The sequence below is a fragment of the Notolepis coatsorum genome (genome assembly GCF_963971535.1).
Source record: "Notolepis coatsorum genome assembly, chromosome: 13".
In the NCBI taxonomy this organism is placed as follows: Eukaryota; Metazoa; Chordata; class Actinopteri; order Aulopiformes; family Paralepididae; genus Notolepis; species Notolepis coatsorum.
The window spans coordinates 69,664,970-69,680,973 of NC_140177.1; the positions used below are offsets into that span (position 1 = coordinate 69,664,970).

Below are 16,004 nucleotides of genomic sequence, written 5' to 3' on the forward strand. Positions count from 1 at the left end.
ACACACATTGACAGTGTTGTGAAGAAGGCACGACAACGCCTCTACTTCCTCAGGCGCCTAAGGAAGTTCCAAATCAGTCAGAAGATCCTTAAGAACTTCTACTCATGTACAATAGAGAGCATCTTGACTGGCAACATCACCTCCTGGTTTGGGAATAGCACTGCACAAGACCGAAGCAGACTACAAAGAGTGACACGTTCAGCCGAACGCACAATTGGAGGGGGGCTCCCCACCCTCCAGAACATTTACAACAAGCGTTGCAAGGGCAAGGCTAAGAGAATCATTAAAGACTCCAGTCACCCGAACAACTGCCTCTTTGAACTGCTGCGGTCAGGCAAGCGATACCGGAGTCTCAAGGCGAGCACAGAAAGACTCAGAAGAAGCTTCTATCCCCAGGCCATCAGGCTGCTAAACGAACAATGAACACTACACATCAACAACCACCAAACGCACATAGCACACACATCCACACGCACACACTCACTTTAAACAAACACACTGTAGCACCCACTCCACACACTTTATAGCACACACCCACTTTAAACAAACACACTGTAGCACCCACTCCCCACACTTTATATTTATTGATGAAGGATTGCACTACAACTCGTACACCTTACTGTAAATTGTACCTAAATTGTACCTCATCCCATTTCTGCTTTGCACTATATAGTACTGTACATTAGTACACTGCATAGTATTGTATATTATATGGTAACTCAGAACATTGTACATATGTCTATACCGAACACTGTGACCTCATTTTCTTCTTCTAAATTACATGCTATACTATGTTATTTGATACTATCTTGTCTAGCACAGTCTCTGGAGCGTAACAGTAAGAAGCATTTTGTATGAAAGTATTCTGTACTTCTGTATGACAACTATTAAAGAAACTTGAAACTTGAAACTAGTAGTAGTAGTAGTAGTAGTAGTAGTAGTAGTAATAGTAATAGTAATAGTAGTAGTAGTAGTAGTAGTAGTAGTAGTAGTAGTAGTAGTAGTAGCAGTAGTAGTAGTAGTAGTAGTAGTAGTAGTAGTAGCAGTAATAGTAAAGAGACACACAACAGAACTCACTCTCCTAGATTTCTTCAGACTAATCTACGTTCTCATCTAAAGCAGGTATACCCACTATTCCTCTGCCTCTCTACCTCCTACCTGTTTCTCCTTCCATCTCTCTGTGTTTGTCCTCTTTCATCCATCTCTTCGTCACAATATTCCCTTCATCTCTCCCTCTCCTTCCATTTTCACCCTCTATCCCATTTACACCCCAAATATACACAAATGTCCTTCCCAGGGATCTAGACACTATCATGTGCATGTGCCGGGAACTTCCGTCCACCAGCCACGGTGCTCAATAAATCATAACATCCCGAGGACATTTTCACTATTTCATCAACCAAATTGACCTAAAGGATAGAACAGAGCCAGGGCGGCTAAGTGGCGCAGTGGGCAAGGCGCTCGCCACTAACGCAGGAGATGCTGGGCCCAGCTCTCTGCGTTGCTTCCGGCTTGGCTGGTCGTTCATACTAATACGATTGGCAGTATTAGGGGGTGGGAATCGGACGTTGTGGACAGCGACTCCGGTTGGTGCGCCTGTACAGCAGAATCAGGAAGTATCGGGGGCAGCGTGAGCCTCCCACGCGTTACTCCTCGCCACTGAGAGATTGCGCTGTGCAGGTGAAAAGATGCGACGGCTGCCTCCTCGTGTACCGGAGGGGACACGTGATGCAAGGCTTGGTCCTCACTGCAGCCGACCAGTGGGAGGCATGGTCTAACAACGTTTCGAGACAGGGGAGGGAAGAATTGGATAATACGAAATTGGGATGGGAGAAAAATAGAAGAATGGGGAGAAAAAAGTATATATATAAAAAAAAAAAAGGATAGAACAGAGCCTCCAAATTAGGGCTGGGCGATATGGAAAAAAATCATATCGCGATAACGATATGATCGTTTTATTTTATTTCTCGATATGGATAATTATCGAATTGTTATAAGTATAAAAAAAAAAAAAAAAAAAATTTAACAACAGATGTATGTTTATTTTGCAGCAATTCTTTGTCATTGCCGCCATCTTTAGTGTTACATCCCCTCACACTCCAGTTCTCAGGCTGCAGCTGGTTTAAAAGCTAAAGTAAACCGGCTTCTCTGCTGGCTGTGGCTCCAGAGGAGTTGAACAGTTCTGGCTCTGCTAGTTTATTTTCGATCTTTTGGCGCTTTTTTGGTGGACAAACCACCGCACATGTGCACTGTGACTCGTGACTGGAGTCTAGTTCTGCTAGCACACATAGCCTACTGTGTACAGACGGTTTCAAAATGTATTTTAAATTAGAAAGCAAACAAAATAAATGGACAAGAGAAAAAGAAATCTGAATTTGGTCAGTATTGTCATTTGGACAAGCAAAGCCATTACTTTAAGTTGCAGGCAAGAAAGACAAGTCTGTCCACTGTCTCTGGTTTTAAAACTGCCCTGTTGCAGGTAAAAAAAAAAAAAAAAAAACGATATCGATTATTAAAATATATCGCGATATTTATCGTTATCGTTATATCGCCCAGCCCTACTCCAAATGTTGGTTGGTCACCTGCCTCCACAGCTGGTTGTGTCAGCAGCCAAAAGGTGCCGGTGTTTGGCTGGTGTTTGTTTCCACCACCCTGACCGGAGCCCAATATATCTCCATGGAACCGGTGGCTGAAAATTTTTAAATAAGAAGTATTCCTTCACAGTAAAGCGCTTCTCCCTCGCTTTAACTCTGACCTGACATTGGGTCTCATTCCCGAACGGATTTACGACAAAAAATGTCATCTTAGGCAGATGTCTGCCCATTTTAGACATATTAGGGCTGGTAGCGCGATTCCCCAAATTTTCCTGAGATCAGATTTGAGCGTGGCTCAGAGCAGATTTAAGAGTGCTGAGGAGCACACTTATGATTGATTGACTAATTGAAAATTTTATTAACTTGACAGACTGTGTTCTCATAGTGATTCCTTCATGTCAACTCTACAGGCCTCCTTGGAATTAATTACTTAATCATAATTAAAATAAATATGACAATATTTGTACGATAAGAAATTACGCATTTGATGTCGGAAAAATAAATAATATGGATTCATCTGATCACAGGGCAGCTGGATTAACCATATCTGAACAAGCTATTTTGGACAAATGTATAATTACTTTAATTACTCAGATATTCAAACACAATTATGCAATTATTGTGAAATGATTGAAAATAATAATTATTTAATGCCTTCTGTGGAATTTGTATTTCTTATTTGTTACTAGGGATGCACCGAATGGGAAATTCTTGGCCGAAACCGATACCGAAAATAGAAAACAGTTGGCCGAAAACCGAAAGCCGAAAGGCCGAAAATTATTCATAGAATAGATTTTTTTTTACCAATGTTGTGGAACATTATGATTATGGAAAAACTTAACTTAAATAATAAATAATCACTATTATGGGTCCATAAAACATTTATTCAGCACTTCTGAATGCATACAGTACATTAATTCCATCTTTTCTCTGGCTGCCGCAGCGGACATCTGTGCTCTTCTGAGCGCACCTTTCTAGTCCCCAGCTGAATGTGCTCGCTTGACTCGGCACAGTAGACGCGCGACAGACAGACAGCGTCAATGTGAGAAACACAATCCCCCCCCCTCTCGCTCTGAATAATATGCATATTAGATCACTCAGTGATTAACCACGACGGGCAAAGTAAATAATATAGTAAATAAGGATATAAAAGCATGTTAAAGACGCATTTATTGGACGCGTTGCGCGCAGAGTTTACATAGAAACAGCGCGACTCCCGACAACGCGACATCATCACAACAACACGCGAATAATATGCATATTAGATCACTCCTACCGCGACAGGCATATAGTAAATAAGGATATAAAAGCATGTTAAAGACGCATTTATTGGACGCGTTGCGCGCAGAGTTTACATAGAAACAGCGCGACTCCCGACAGCGTGACATCATCACAACAACACGCGAGGTTGTTAGGTTGTTTCTGTTTCGGTGATATATTTTTGGTGAAAAAACTCTTTCGGCCGAAAACCTTCGGTGCATCCCTATTTGTTACATATCTGTTTTAACACATTCCCTGCCATTGGTTATATCCATCAATATAGCCAGTCTGCCACCACTCTAAGCCTATGGAGATGTTCACCTTCTTTGCAGGGCTATAACTTTTTAAATTGTATTGCTAAATTGACATTACTATGGCCCATTCAACATCGATTATCTATCGTTCAGGATGTAGGAACGTTATACTTTTTCATTCAAACATTCATACAAACATACCTTCTAGAATATAAGTATGTTTTTATCGTTTTCTGCAGTAATTCATAGAACGTGAGTTATCGATTGCCGTTTATTCCCGATACACGCTATATTAAAAAATTCAACTGTATATGATCCTATACGTTATGCGTCATCATGCGCGGAGGAAAGGGGGGGGGGGTCGTTTAGAATTCCGTGATTGTCAGTAAATGCTTTATGTAGTATGGGTGATATATTGATCAGATCGGTTTGCAGTGAAATTAATAAACAATTGGGCTGAAAATAACGTCAGCGTCCTCTTACCGTTCGCCAATGAGACTGGCGGTGAAAGATCCCAGGTATAGGACGTCGATCGCCTAGGTCCATTTCCGGTTTGTATGTCGCAATAAACGCCGAAATCATATAGATTATTAAGTTTATAACGCGATCCATTATGTACATAGTGTCTGTCAGGAGCCTTGCGACAATATCTGACGGCCGGATGAATGTAATCGACGCACAGCAGCCATATCCTGTTTACCAGTGTAACTCGCCCGACAATCCACCAGGTGGTGGTATTGAGCCATCGTTGTATTGAGCCGTAGGGTCCAGCTGCAGCGCCGGAGGTGTATATATGAATTATGAATGCCATGGCGAAAAAATGAAATATTGATCTCAATATCGCTGTACAGCGTGGTGTGGCAGACAACGCATGGCGGGCAATAATGCTGTACAGCGTGAACGGCAGTGGATGTTTTAATGGTATACAATGGGACAGACCTTTGTTTGATATAAACCTGCATTCCTTCGAATATATCATTAATTAATTAAACGTATATTGAAATACACTATATAGCCTATACACTAGGGGTGGACGGTATAAACGGTATACGGTATAAACGGTATTAATTTGCTCTACGGTATGGATTTTGACTATACCGTTTAACCGGTAGAGCAGCTCTAAAATAGCAATGACGTCATGTAACCACAGCGCGACTATTTCAATCGCATTTGCCCCTAAAAATAGATAGAATTAGTCATAGATAATAGATATGTGCAAACTGGAAAAAGTTATTTAGGAGGCTTCGCGCAGTGGGCGTGTCAACACGCAATTGTCATTTCATAATAAACACATATCACCGCGGCGCACAGCAAGTTTCAATTTCAGTTCCTGGCATTTTTAACCAGTGGAGAAAGGTAAGATATTTCCCTATAGTTTTTCTTATATGAATTATTCTACGTTAATAAAACATACCTGGTGATCAACTACAGTTTGCTGTAAACATTACGATATGTGTGTAGTGTTATGATAACGACGGCAGCAGCGGGAGCCGGGAGGAAGGCGTGCAGCAGTGGATTTGCGAATAGCATGCAGCTGCAGAGCCGCAGAGCCAGTGGCTCTTTCAGGTCTGGTCACAGGCCCGTCAAACAGCGCCCCCCCACCCTTGCGCCGTTCTGACCCCCATCGTCTCTAAGCATTTTGTGTGTCAATTTGTTGACACATGTGTCAATTTGTTGACACAATTGTCAATTCTTAAAGCTGAGGATGAGTGGCACCTTTGTCTCAATTCTTATTCAATTCAATTCGCTCTGCGGCTCTGCAGCTACATATGCTTCTAGCAAAATCCAGCCCCACTGTTTGCAATGGGAGCAGGAGTCTCGACTCGGGACTTATTTTATTTGGAATATAATGACTTTATACGCAAAAGTAGCCTAGTTTTAAGTTAAAATATTATAAATCTACATGCCTTGAGGATGTCATTCTTTATATAGCCTGCCTATCAGGCAAAAAAAAATATTCTAACAGAAACACTGATACCGTGATATATACCGTTACCGTCTATGCTTCAAATTATACCGTGATATAAATTTTAGACCATACCGTCCACCCCTACTATACACCAACACTGAAATGACAGTGGATAAATAAATAAATAAGAACTAAAGCTAATCGGTGGAAATAGACTGCATTAATATTCCATAACAAGTCTTGTGTGTGCCAGTATGGCCTACGTGTCTGATGAGTGAACGGTATAGGCTTGATATATTCTGGTTACTTGTTTCATTGGGATTTGGTGGATGCTGTATATGTGTGCTCTGCCCTACGTGCAGTGTAGGTACAGTCTGTATTTTTGCGGACTGTGCCTGTGCTGTGCGTGGGGCAGAGCATGTGTGTGGTGTCTACTAGATCCTAATGAAACAAGTTATTAAGGCGGCACACAATGTGATATTTCTCTGAATCCATCCATGTGGTACTGATACAATAGTGCATATTCAGAGAGATGTAGGGAGAGGGAGAAAGAGCAAGACACACACACACACATTTGCAATATTTACTGTGTATATAGTTCAGTAGCTGTAACAGAATAATTGTATTAATTAACTATTATTCAATAGCGTTTAAATTATAATGAATTAAATAATTGTATAAAGAATTTTCCATGTCCTGTCATCTAATAATATATTCCATTACCTTTCCTATCTGTATCAAAGTCAAAATGTTGGTATTGTGTTGGTATAATAATTATGCTATCTAGCTTGTGTGTCACTCTAGGGCTAGGCCTCCTGCTGGGTCCATTCATTGGAATAACAAAGGAACAACTGGGCCTTTGCTCCAGGTGTGAATTGTTCTAGTGACATTGATCACATTGAATTCTGGGAGTGTAGTTCTTTCATCAGATAACTGAATGAACTTGGATCCTTTTCAAGTCCTATCCTGGAATGTAGTTAGGATTTTACCAGAATGTTTGATAGGACATTGATTTAAAACTATCGGCTCAAATTTGACAATTGATCGCTTATTTTGAAGGTATGAATATGTAATTTTACATTATGTAACAAAAAAAAAGAGAATATTCTGAGGAGAAGCTCTTCAGCTTAGACCCCTAAGGGTTTAATGGAATAGTGAGCCTATACTACGTTCATTCATTACGCCGTAAGCTATATATATATATAATATATATATTATGTAAACAAGACAAACGTCTTTCTCTGGTCTGCATCCCCTTAACACTTTTAATGCCCAAAACGTCATATCACGTTTTATCAGCCCAATGCCTGAATGCCCACGACGTTTATTGTCGTTTTATTTTTTTATTAGCGATCTGAATTCATATTTCATCAACCGAGTCTCCCGTTGGTATGCAGCCCCTGTAGGAGCTCAGATGTGAAAAAACCGCCCCCTATAGTCTCCCAGATGGTAATGCACCCTTTTGGAATGGACTCAATGAAAATGGATGAGAAAAGAAAAATCCGGAATCCACATTTTACTTCTCAGGCATGTAACCCGAGCCGATCGGATTCATTGTGGACCCTCAGAACAGCGATCGATTATTGGAATGGCGATCAGGAATTGGAATGATCTTTTGAGAACATCTGATCTGAGGTAAGGAATCTATTTTACAAGTCTTGGGATAATCAGAGTTGTATTCGCTGAGATCTCAGCGTTTGCCCTATGTGCGTGTGTGGGCGATCGCTTTGAGGAAATCAGAGAATCGATTTTTCAGATTGCCTATATAGCGTGCATATGTACACATATACTATCGATAATCTAGCGTTTATTTGAAAACGATTCATAAATAGGCCGAAAAATGTCAGTTTTTGTGTATTCTAGAATATTCCAGTAAAGGGCGATTATCATGGAATATTTATATTTTCCTTGAAAACGAGGGCTTTTCAAAATGCTATAAAATGAAAATGAACTGATAAAAAAACAATCCGCTTCGACAATGTTGACTGGAAAACGAGTCATTGATAAGCGACGGGCAGATTAGACACATAGCCATAATTTAAAACATAGATTAGGCGTTATTAACGCTAACATTGAAGTGGATGGTGGGCATTCAAGCGGTAAATCAAGATTAAGCTTGGGCTCTGAAAGTGTTAACAATTGTGTGTATTGAGCCGTACTGTATTGTACCCATTCTGCAATCTGTTAAATAAAGTTTATTAATTCATTCATATACAGTACTGCGCGTGTGTGTGTGTGCGTGCGCTGCGGCAGGTGTACCACTAGCTGTACTATATATGATGCCAATACATTAATCTAATCAAATTTTGATGCGTCGCAAGACTCGCAAGGCACTTCCGCATCCATTTTCACGTGGCTGCGTCATTAGTTTCCTTATAAGGAGCTCTGGAGGCGTCGTTTTGTATGCAAACAAAACACGCTTTCGCGTTTAAGACATGGTGTCATTCCCCAAGCAAATGTCACAGGTGCGACCGTTTGAGCCACTTAAGACATATTACCAGCACGTTGGGGACTCAGAGTGAACTTGTTATTGATTCTGTCTCAGTCGGTTCCAAGATAAGTCTTCCAAGAGAACTCTTTGGAACATTTTGGGGAATGAGACCCATTATTCATATTTAAAATATATATTAATATTTTTTATTATTACATAAAATATACTCACTCACAGAAAACGACTAATGTTGGGACCCCTTGCAATCTCAAAACAGATGAGGATATCCGTTAGTCGATTATTAAATTTAGACGACGTGAAAAGAAAGAATACAAATGTGGGGGGAAATGGCGGGAAAGAGCTTGGCTTCCTCACCTCTACGATGTCATCATCAAACAGCAGCCAGAAGCCATGGCTCTTCACTATGGTGATATAGTGACCACGGTTAGGCCCACTGTGTAGAGAGAGAGAGGGGGGGGGGTAGAGAAAGAGAGGGAGGGGGGGGTAGGGAAAGAGAGAGGGGGGGGATAGGGGAATAGAGAGAGAGAGAGAGAGAGAGAGAGAGAGAGAGAGAGAGAGAGAGAGAGAGAGAGAGAGAGAGAGAGAGAGAGAGAGAGAGAGAGAGAATGAGATAGGGAGAGAGATATGGAGAAAGAGAGAGAGAGGATCAGAAGAAGCAGCATTATGTAATATTATGACCCTATGTAGAGGTCACCAGGTTTAGGTCACACCATCATGTTCATGTCAAACATGTTCAGGTTCAGTTTAAGGTTACGATGTAGCTGCAGAGTAAGCCTGAGCAGCATAAATATATATTAACCTCTACAGGTTCATGATTATTCGTCAGAGGCCGGCGTCGTATCATGCATTACACAAAGTGCATCCACACATTTCCTACTCCTAGTACATCTTACAAACTACCTCTCACATAACGCACACAATCTCTCCCGCTCATACAAAAAAGCAGCCATTCATACATACATATCTATCACTCTCTATGACACACTATCTCTCTCATACACACACCTCTATCACTCTCTCTGACACTGACACAGACACACAATCTCTCCCTCTCATACATACACATCTATCACTCTCTCTGACACACACACTATCTCTCCCTCTCATACACACACCTCTAGTACTCTCTCTGACACACACACACACACACACACAATCTCTCCCTCTCATACACACACCTCTAGTACTCTCTCTGACACTGACACACACACACACACAATCTCTCCCTCTCATACACACACCTCTATCGCTCCCTCTGACAGACAGACGTGAACTCTTCCCTACCTGCCACAGTGCACGACGACGGCCACCAGGTCGTACATGCGGTCGGGGTTGGTGGCGTCGCCGGACGTGTTGAAGAGGCGGAGCTCCAGGGGGAAGACCACACGGTAGGACAGCTTGGTGTAGCGGTGGAGCTGGTCCATGTACTTGAAGCGCTTCAGGTGGAGCGCCAGGATCATAGGCAGCTTCTTAACACGCATCCTGGTCACGGAGAAGAGAGGAGAGAGAGAGAGAGAGAGAGAGAGAGAGGGGTGAGAGAGAGGAACAGGGAGAGAGAGAGGAACAGAGAGGGGTGAGAGAGAGGAACAGAGAGGGGTGAGAGGGAGGAACAGAGAGGGGTGAGAGGGAGGAACAGAGAGGGGTGAGAGGGAGGAACAGAGAGGGGTGAGAGGGAGGAACAGAGAGGGGTGAGAGAGAGGAACAGAGAGGGGTGAGAGAGAGGAACAGAGAGGGGTGAGAGAGGAACAGAGAGGGGTGAGATAGAGGAACAGAGAGGGGTGAGAGGGAGGAACAGAGAGGGGTGAGGGGGAGGAACAGGGAGAGAGAGGAACAGAGAGGGGTGAGAGAGAGGAACAGAGAGGGGTGAGAGGGAGGAACAGAGAGGGGTGAGAGGGAGGAACAGAGAGGGGTGAGAGGGAGGAACAGAGAGGGGTGAGAGAGAGGAACAGAGAGGGGTGAGAGGGAGGAACAGAGAGGGGTGAGAGGGAGGAACAGAGAGGGGTGAGAGGGAGGAACAGAGATGGGTGAGAGGGAGGAACAGAGAGGGGTGAGAGGGAGGAACAGAGAGGGGTGAGAGGGAGGAACAGAGAGGGGTGAGAGGGAGAGAGAGAGAGGAACAGAGAGGGGTGAGAGGGAGGAACAGAGAGGGAGAGAGGAAGAGAGAGGGTGAGAGGGAGAGAGAGAGAGGAACAGAGAGGGAGAGAGGAAGAGAGAGGAACAGAGAGGGGTGAGAGAGAGAGAGGAACAGAGGGGTGAGAGGGAGGAACAGAGAGGGAGAGAGGAACAGAGAGGGAGAGAGGAACAGAGAGGGTGAGAGGGAGAGAGAGAGAGGAACAGAGATGGGTGAGAGGGAGGAACAGAGAGGGAGAGAGGGGAACAGAGAGGGTTGAGAGAGAGAGGAACAGAGGGGTGAGAGGGAGATAGAGAGAGGAACAGAGAGGGGTGAGGGAGAGAGAAACAGAGAGGGGTGAGAGGGAGATAGAGAGAGAGGAACAGAGAGGGGTGAGGGAGAGAGGAACAGAGAGGGGTGAGAGGGAGATAGAGAAAGAGGAACAGAGATGGGTGAGAGGGAGGGAGAGAGAGAGAGAGAGAGAGAGAGAGAGAGAGAGAGAGAGAGAGAGAGAGAGAGAGAGAGAGAGGGGTGAGAGAGAGTATTGAGCACTTAACCCCTAATAAGTTGGCACCTTGCATGGTTGCCTCTGCCATCGGTGTGTGAATGTGTGAGTGAATGGGTGAATGTGAGGATCAAATTGTAAAGCGCTTTGGATAAAAGTGCTATATAAATGCACCATTTATAGAGAGCGAGAGAGTAGGGCTGTCCCGGCTACCAATTCCCTTTTTTCTAAGCTTCATTAGTAATTATCAGCAAAAGCTTAATTCTTTCAGAGCGAAGGTTTCAATCTAGTGGGTAAATGTGTTGGGCTAGGTTTTTCCTGAAAGTTCTCGTGATGTCCTTGTCTGAGAAGAACTGATTCCTCAAACCTAATGTTACTCATACACCGATGTGGGCGAGGGGTAAGAGAAACAAGACGACACAACACACAACCAGAAACGAAGAGAAAACAAGCGGTGGAATAGTGACAGTGACATGGATTACCACCGCAGTGATTGAAGCCTGGAAGCTTGCAAGTATTCGGGTCCCAGAGAGAAAGGTTATTACACTACAAGAGGGGAAGGACGGAGAGGATTTGTCTGACTGTCTCTTATTTATTTTTTTTACTTAAATTTTTATTTGCAGTTTTTGATTTATAAACAACAGACAGTACATTTCGACAAACAAAATTATAAAGACATAATATCCAAAAAACAAATAAAAGATTGACAAAAATGAGAAAAGAAAAAAAGAGTGACATGGGTTCTTCGGTCCATTCTATTTTTACATTGTTTATTTGCATTTCAATTTATTTTCTTGTTTCCTTTTCATTCTTCTGTGATGTTGTTTCTTTTCTTCCTATATTCCTCCCATTTTTGACTCAAATTTCTCCTCTTGTAGCCTCAGTATTATGTGTGATTCTCTCCATTTCCTGTATCCCCTCTATTATCTCTGTCCATTGTTCCTTCTTCGGTGCTTCTACTCTGTACCACAGTTTAGTCAATACTTTCTTGGCTGCTACTAATAGTATCTTAATCAAATATTTGTCTTCCCCCTGAATTTCTTTCTGTGACAAGTTCCCTAGATATAGTACTCGACCTGTCTGGGGTATTTCATAGACTGTCTCTTCTTGACTGTAATTACTGATGTTGTCAGTAGAAAGAGAGATAATATATATTATATATACTCTGTGGATTCATTTATTTTATTCTTTGATTGTCGTTTGACGTTTATTGTGTTTATTATATTGCTTTAGCAATGTAGGTTTTTTTCCTGTCATGCCAATGAAGCAACTTTGAATTAGAGTTTGAGAGAGAGAGAAATAGAGAGGGACACGAGAGAGAAGTGAGAGAGAGAGAAAGAAGTGAGAGTGATGAAGGTATGCATTTTGGATGTCAACATCTCCCCTGCAGAAAAGTCTAGTAAGTAGGGAACTTCCAACCCAAGGTTCACTCAGTTTTATTCACCCTGAAGTTCAGATTGTGTGACTAACCGCTTGGGAAATGATGCAATATTCGAGATGAGTTACAAATGTGACATTCTCTGTGTCTGTCTGTGTGTGTGTGTGTGTGTCCAAGTTCAAGTTTCTTTATTAGTTGTCATCAGAGGTGTGGACTCGAGTCACGAATTTGATGACTTTGGACTTGACTTGACCAAATCAAAAAGGACTTTGACTTCGACTTTGACTTTAATACCAATGACTTGTGACTTCACTTGGACTTGAGCCTTTTGACTTGAGAAGACTTGATACCTTGGCTTCCCCCATGCCCAAAGATAAGTTATATTAAATACTGAATGGTTCGTTAGTTACTGCGTTATTTTTATGTAGATTGGTAGCGAGCTGCAGCGCAGTTCTCCTCTCCGGTCTGAGACCAATAGGGTCCAGCTGCAGCGCCGGAGAATCCTCTCACTGGGCAATCCTGTGTCAGCCACGAACCTTCTTTCTATAGAAGCAGCTTGGATGTTCAATCAATCAATCAATCCAATAACACACGCTCGTCGCTCACTTAAAACAGCGCACCTCCCAGCTGCTATATAGAAAGTAGTAGGTTCGTGGCTGCCACAGGCTTGCCCCTTGAGAGGATTCTCCGGCGCTGCAGCTGGACCCTACTCGCGGAGACACGCTGTGCTGTGGGGTGTTTACTATTTGACCGTCATGGCAGCCACCACTAGTCGCGTTTTTACAGATGGATATTGTCACAAGTCAATTTCTCTTTTGTCGAGCCAAAGAAAAGATCGTTTTAATTAAATGTAATTTGTGTCTTGGCTCAAAGATCATATCTTCTGCCCACTTTGTTTGAAACAATCCGACAGCATCCAATCAATTTGCGCCAGAGAAGAAGTAAGTTACGATGAATTGAAAATGGGGGACCCTGATGTAAACAAGACGAAAGTCTTTCTATGGTCTGCATCCCCTTAACAATTGTATGTATTGAGCTGTACTGTACTGTACCCATTCTGCAATCTGTTAATAAAGTTTTCATTCATTCATTCATTCAACGTTAAGAACAACGGATCCAGTGGGAAATTATACCAAATATTGCTTCGTTTGCTTATAAAAACGATGTGGTGGTCAACAAAAAACGAATTGCAGAAAATCACAGATGGAGACGCAACAACTTCCAACTACATTTGAAGCTGCATAAATAACGGTATGTAACTTGGTTTATAAACAATCAGCAATGTCTCGCTTGATGAAAGCCTAACATTAATGCTGCTCCTTAAAAAAATGTATTGATTGAAAATTGTAAGATTGCAGAATGGGTACAATACAGTACAGCTCAATACACACAATTGTTAAGGGGATGCAGGCCAGAGAAAGACTTTCATCTTGTTTACATCAGGGTCCCCCATTTTCAATTCATCATGACACTTATGACATACAGCTATACAGTACTGTTTTATCAAGACATTTATGACATACAAGTATACAGTACTGTATAAGAGACATAGATCATAAGAAACAGAAATATATACTACATTCAAAGGGGAAGAAACTACATTGGAGGGGGTTGGGTGGGGGGGGGGGCGGGGTTGGACATTTACAGAGGCCAGTTTTTAATTGCAGCCACCCGTAGGTGCTATTTGAGAGCGGTTTTGAAGGAGGGTAGGGATTTACATTATTTTACAGCTGTGGGCGTTCCACATTGTTGTGGCATAATTGCGAAACGTGTTTAGTCCCTTGTTTGAGACAAATCTGGGTTGAACATGATTTGTGGAACTCCCTCTGGTGTTGTGGTCCTGGAATTCACTGACCTTTGGGAAGTATTTCGACATGTACATGGTGGTAGTGTATCTTGTAGACCAGGCCCATTGCAAGTTGATGTACTCTGTACTCTAAGCCATCCTAGGTTGTCAAAATGGCAGGGGTAAGGTCAAGCAGTAGTCTGACCAGTTTGTTTTGTGATGTTTGTAATCGTGTTTTTAGTGCCTTTGAGGTGCTTTGGTACCATGAGGTACAAGCATAGTCGTAGTACCCTTGAATGAGTGCTCCCGTTAGTCTTCAAGGTATTCTTGTTTACCAGTGAGGAGATCCGGTATAAGAATAGTTGGTTGACTTTTGTTTATTACATTGGTTGCCATTTTGGCACAGGATGGAACCCGTAGGTCATTTCATCTTTCCTTGTGACAATATTGTCACCCACTGTAACAGAGAAGCCGTTGGCCTTGCTGAGTTTGTTATTTTATCCAAGAGAGAGAGAGAAAACTCGCACACGAATTAGGCCCTACCTAATTCTAATACCTAATAAACTACCTAATATATGAAATGCAGAGATGCCTTGTCATTTCAGTACAGATTTTTTATACCCCAAAATTGATAAAGGGTTAAGGTAGACTAGTTAGTTGAACCAAGGTCTGCTATTATGGATCATGTGCCATAGACTCATTAGACTGTATATACAGGGCAGGCAGACGTTAAATAAATGATTGGTCCAAGTGGGAAGACAATATGTTGGTTATTGTTATCCTACCTTTAAAATGGATATGGTGATCCTTATTTTTTTTTCTCAATATACTCCTGAACTGGTTTTCAAGCAGCTCTTGCCCAATTGTATCTAGTTGTAAGACTGATTCTGAATATTATTACATTTATAGAAATTAGATTATGTTTTGCCAACAAGTTGATAATGAAACTTTTTGGTGAAACGCGTATTATGACTTGTTTAGGACTCGAAACTTAAAGGTTAGGACTTGGGACTCGACTTGGGACTTGTCAGTCTCGACTTGGGACTCGACTTGGGACTTGCCTGTCTTGACTTGGGACTTGACTCGGGACTTGAGTACCAAGACTTGAGACTGACTTGAGACTTGCAAAACAATGACTTGGTCCCACCTCTGGTTGTCATACATAAGTACAGAATACTTTTATACCAAATGCTTCCTTCTGTTACGCTCCAGAGACTGTGCTAGACAAAAATAGATAAGTATAAAATAAAATAAGTATAGCAGTATAAAATAGAAGTCACGTACGTAGACACAAGTGTTCAGTATGTACATATGTACAATGTTCAATGCAGAGTAGAAGTAACTAGTTACCATACAATATACTATACAATATACTAATATACAATATACTATATAGTGCAAAGGAGAAATGGGATGAGGTACAATTTACAGTAAGGTGTAATGAGGTATGGGTTGTAGTGCAATTTCTTTACCAATAAATATAAAGTGTGTTTAGGTGTTCTAAAGTGTGTAAAGTGGGTGCTGCAGTGAGTTATTTGTTTAAAGTGAGTGTGTGTGTGTGGATGTGTGTGCTGTGAGTGCATTTGATGGTTGTTACATAGTGTTATTGTTCGTTGAGCATCCTGATGGCCTGGGGATAGAAGCTTCTTCTGAGTCTTTCTGTGCTTGCCATGAGACTCCGGTATCGCTTGCCTGACCGCAGCAGTTCAAAGAGGCAGTTGTTTGGGTGGCTGGAGTCTTTGATAATTCTCTTAGC

General features: G+C 42.1%; 1 protein-coding gene across 1 annotated transcript in view; it reads right to left on the reverse strand.

Annotated features, from left to right (window-relative positions):
• The window catches only part of usp12b (ubiquitin specific peptidase 12b), a 98,128-nt gene that overhangs the window by 12,019 nt on the left and 70,105 nt on the right, over positions 1-16,004 (reverse strand). Inside the window, exons 8-9 of the mRNA XM_084327886.1 lie at positions 9,754-9,951; positions 8,824-8,902 (exon numbers count right to left, since the gene is read on the reverse strand). Coding sequence (XP_084184012.1) covers positions 8,824-8,902; positions 9,754-9,951 — 277 coding nt within the window. The remainder of the gene's footprint in view (positions 1-8,823; positions 8,903-9,753; positions 9,952-16,004) is intronic.